Raw genomic sequence first — 2,995 nt, forward strand, 5'->3', positions numbered from 1 at the left:
CGGGGATGGAGCAGAGGGATGGAGCAGAGGAGACAGGGATGGAGCAGAGGGATGGAGCAGAGGAGACAGGGATGGAGCAGAGGAGACGGGGATGGAGCAGAGGAGACAGGGATGGAGCAGGCAAAGGAGCAGAGGAGAGTGAGATGGAAAGGACGATGGAGCAGAGGAGACAGAGATGCAGAGGATGGCGGAGCAGAGGAGGAGGCGATGGGGATGGCGACGGAGGGCAGAGCGCTGGAGAGCACACACTTACAGGAAGGACTTCATGTCCAAGCCGCGGCTGCGGATCTGCCCCACCACGTGGTCCCAGCTGCCGGGGTTGGAGCGGCTCCGGCCCCCGGCCATGCGTTGCTTGGAGCCGGCGGCCGTTCCCTGGCGCGTTTGGCCGCCGCGGGCGCCGCGGGAGTTGGCGGCGGTGCCGGAGGGGCCGCTGTGGGCCTGGAGGTGGCCCAGGCTCTGGCTGGTGGTGGGCTGGCTGTGGTTGCCGCGCTGGTGTTGGCTGAGGGGCTGCTGCAGACTTTGCTGGCGCATGAGCGTGCGGGGCCTCTGGAATTTGGGATCGCCTGCTGAGGTGGGGATATACTCAAGGGTAGTGGCTGTGGACAGGGTGGAGTCCTCGAAACTTAGGGAGAGGAAGGGCAGAGGAGAGGAGAGAAAGGAGAAGAAGGTGAAGGGGCAAAATTGGAGGAAGGAAAAGAAGAGAGTTAGAGAGAAGATGCCCCAGCGCAGGGAACGCTCTGGCGGGAGCCAGCGGGAGCGGTGCCCGGATCCTCCGCCTCTCGCCCGCGGCTCGGCCTTGCCGGGGGCCCGGGGGGCTCGTGCCGCCACCATGTCGCCTGTCCCGCGTCCCCCCCCGGGGGGCTCGGCCGGGCTGGATGTGCCCACCCGCTTCCCGCGGCTGCCGCTCCGCTTCCCGGCGCCCGACCTCGTCTGCGGGAGAATGAGGCTGCTGCGAGGAGGCAAATCCCGCGGCGGCCGCTCACGTGCCGCCGGCCCGGCCCCTCGGCCCCGCTCCCTCCCCGCCCAGCCCCGCGCCCGCGCCGCGGGGGCTCCGCGTCCCCATCCCGCCGGGATCGGGGGGGATCCCGCGGGGCCGAATCCCCGCCGTGGGGACGTTCCAGCGAGCCGGGGGGGTCCCGGGGAGGGATGCCCGAGGTGGGAGGCTCCCAGCTCTGGGACGGTGGATGCGGACGCGGCTCCGGTGGGACGCGGAGAAGCCCGGCCCGGGACGGACAGGCTTCCAGAGCGGGAAGAGCGGGCGGGATGCCGGCGAGGAAGCAGCGCATGCCTGGCGCGGCCCATGCAGCCAGGCGGGAATGCCCGTGGCGGCCTGGAATGCTCGTGGCCGCGGGACCGGGGGGCAAAATACCCCCAGGGACCACCGAGGAGTCGCCTCGAGCGGCACCCGCCGACCTCATCCCGATCCCGGCGTTGCCACGGGACAAAGCTGTGCCATCGTGCAATGCCAGCGGCGGGGGTAGAGGGGGATGGCAGGGGAAGGATAAATAGCTCCAAAAACCGAAATAAAGAGGTGAAGAAAGAGCGAAAGGCGGGAGGAAGAGAGAGAGGAGAGAAGGGAGTGGAAAGGAGGGGAGAGCCGGGATGGCCGGAGCCGGAGGCACTGCCCGGGCACTGCCCCCTCCCCCCGCGCCGCCGCCGCCCTCCTTTCGTTTTCCTATGGAATCCTAAATTAGTTCAATTTACAACCTCTCAGTCACAGGAAACTAAATCTGGCTCCCGTCGGCCCCGCGCCAGCTGGAGGCGCGAGCTCTGCCAGCGCCGTGCCAGGCGGCACCGCGCCCTGCCCGCTCCCGGATGGATCCCGTGGAACCGGGAGCGGGGCACAGCACCCAGACCCTCAGCGTGGACCCCCAGGACGCCCCCGATCCCGACGGCTCTGCGCCAAAGGGATGCTGGAAAACGGGACGTGCCCTTAGCCCTGCCCTGGCTGCCTGCGCCCGCCGTCGTCCGTCTGTCCGGATTCCCGGTGGGAATTCGCTTCTCCACCGAGTCTGAATACGGCTCCCCCTCTTCCTTGCCTCTCCCTCCTGCTCCCAGTTCCCAGCTGGAGCACGCCAGCACCATGCCACCGATTCTGGGGGCATTTGGGATTTCTCCCAGGCAGCAGGACGGGCCTGCCCCTTTTCCATAGGTTTTCTCCCCACTGACACGGCTGGAAAAGCACACCAGCCTGGGAACCCCCAGGCTCTCCAAGGGTGCCGGGGCTGTTGCCGGGATGTCCTGGATGCCACATCCTGGTGCTGGAGAACCAGGGCAGAGTCCAGGAACACAGGACGGAGCCAGACCTGACACATTCCCGTCAGCAGCCGGCAGAGCTGCGGCCTTCCCAGCGGAGGGTCTCACTGACCCCCCCACCCTGAGCCTGCCAAAGCCTGGATTTTCCCTAAAACTGATCGATCCTGGACTTCTCCCAGCTTTTCCCAGTATGGGGTGGTAGAGCCGCAAATGTTATGTTGGCACCGGGTCAGGGGAGCGTGGGGAGGGAAGAGGCTGGAGACGGCACCATTCCCGAGGGATGGGAACACGGGACAGCACTTCCCACCTCTGGGCCATCACCAAGGTGGCACTGCCTGCCCTGGGAATGCTGAGCTGCTTCCCGCCGGGATCAGACAAAGCTGGAAATGTGCCAGACACGGCACCTAAAGGGGCTCCCTCTGAGCCAAAACAACATCAGGAGCACGGGAAACTCCTCATTGCCTTCGGCACAGTGGCCCTGGGAATCTGCTGGTGGCCTTCGGGACATATTGGTGACCCTGAGGACCTGTTGGTGGCTCTGGGAATCTGCTGGTGGCCCAAGGGATCTGTTGGTGGCCCTGAAGAACTGTTGGTGACCTTGAGGATCTACTGGTAGCCCAAGGGACCCGTTGGTGACCTTGGGAACATGTTGGTGGCCCTGAAGACCTGCTGGTGTCTCCAGGGACCTGCTGGTGACCTCGGGAATATATTGGTGGCCCTGAAGACCTGTTGGTGGCCC

At 66.3% G+C, this 2,995-nt stretch overlaps 1 protein-coding gene across 1 annotated transcript in view; it reads right to left on the minus strand.

Moving 5' to 3' along the window:
- Positions 1–2,995, minus strand: part of SYT7 (synaptotagmin 7) — an 18,403-nt gene that overhangs the window by 7,503 nt on the left and 7,905 nt on the right. The window contains exon 5 of the mRNA XM_017838933.1: positions 254–622. Coding sequence (XP_017694422.1) covers positions 254–622 — 369 coding nt within the window. The remainder of the gene's footprint in view (positions 1–253; positions 623–2,995) is intronic.

This window comes from Lepidothrix coronata, unplaced genomic scaffold (genome assembly GCF_001604755.1).
Source record: "Lepidothrix coronata isolate B3197 unplaced genomic scaffold, Lepidothrix_coronata-1.0 Scaffold369, whole genome shotgun sequence".
NCBI lineage: Eukaryota > Metazoa > Chordata > Aves > Passeriformes > Pipridae > Lepidothrix > Lepidothrix coronata.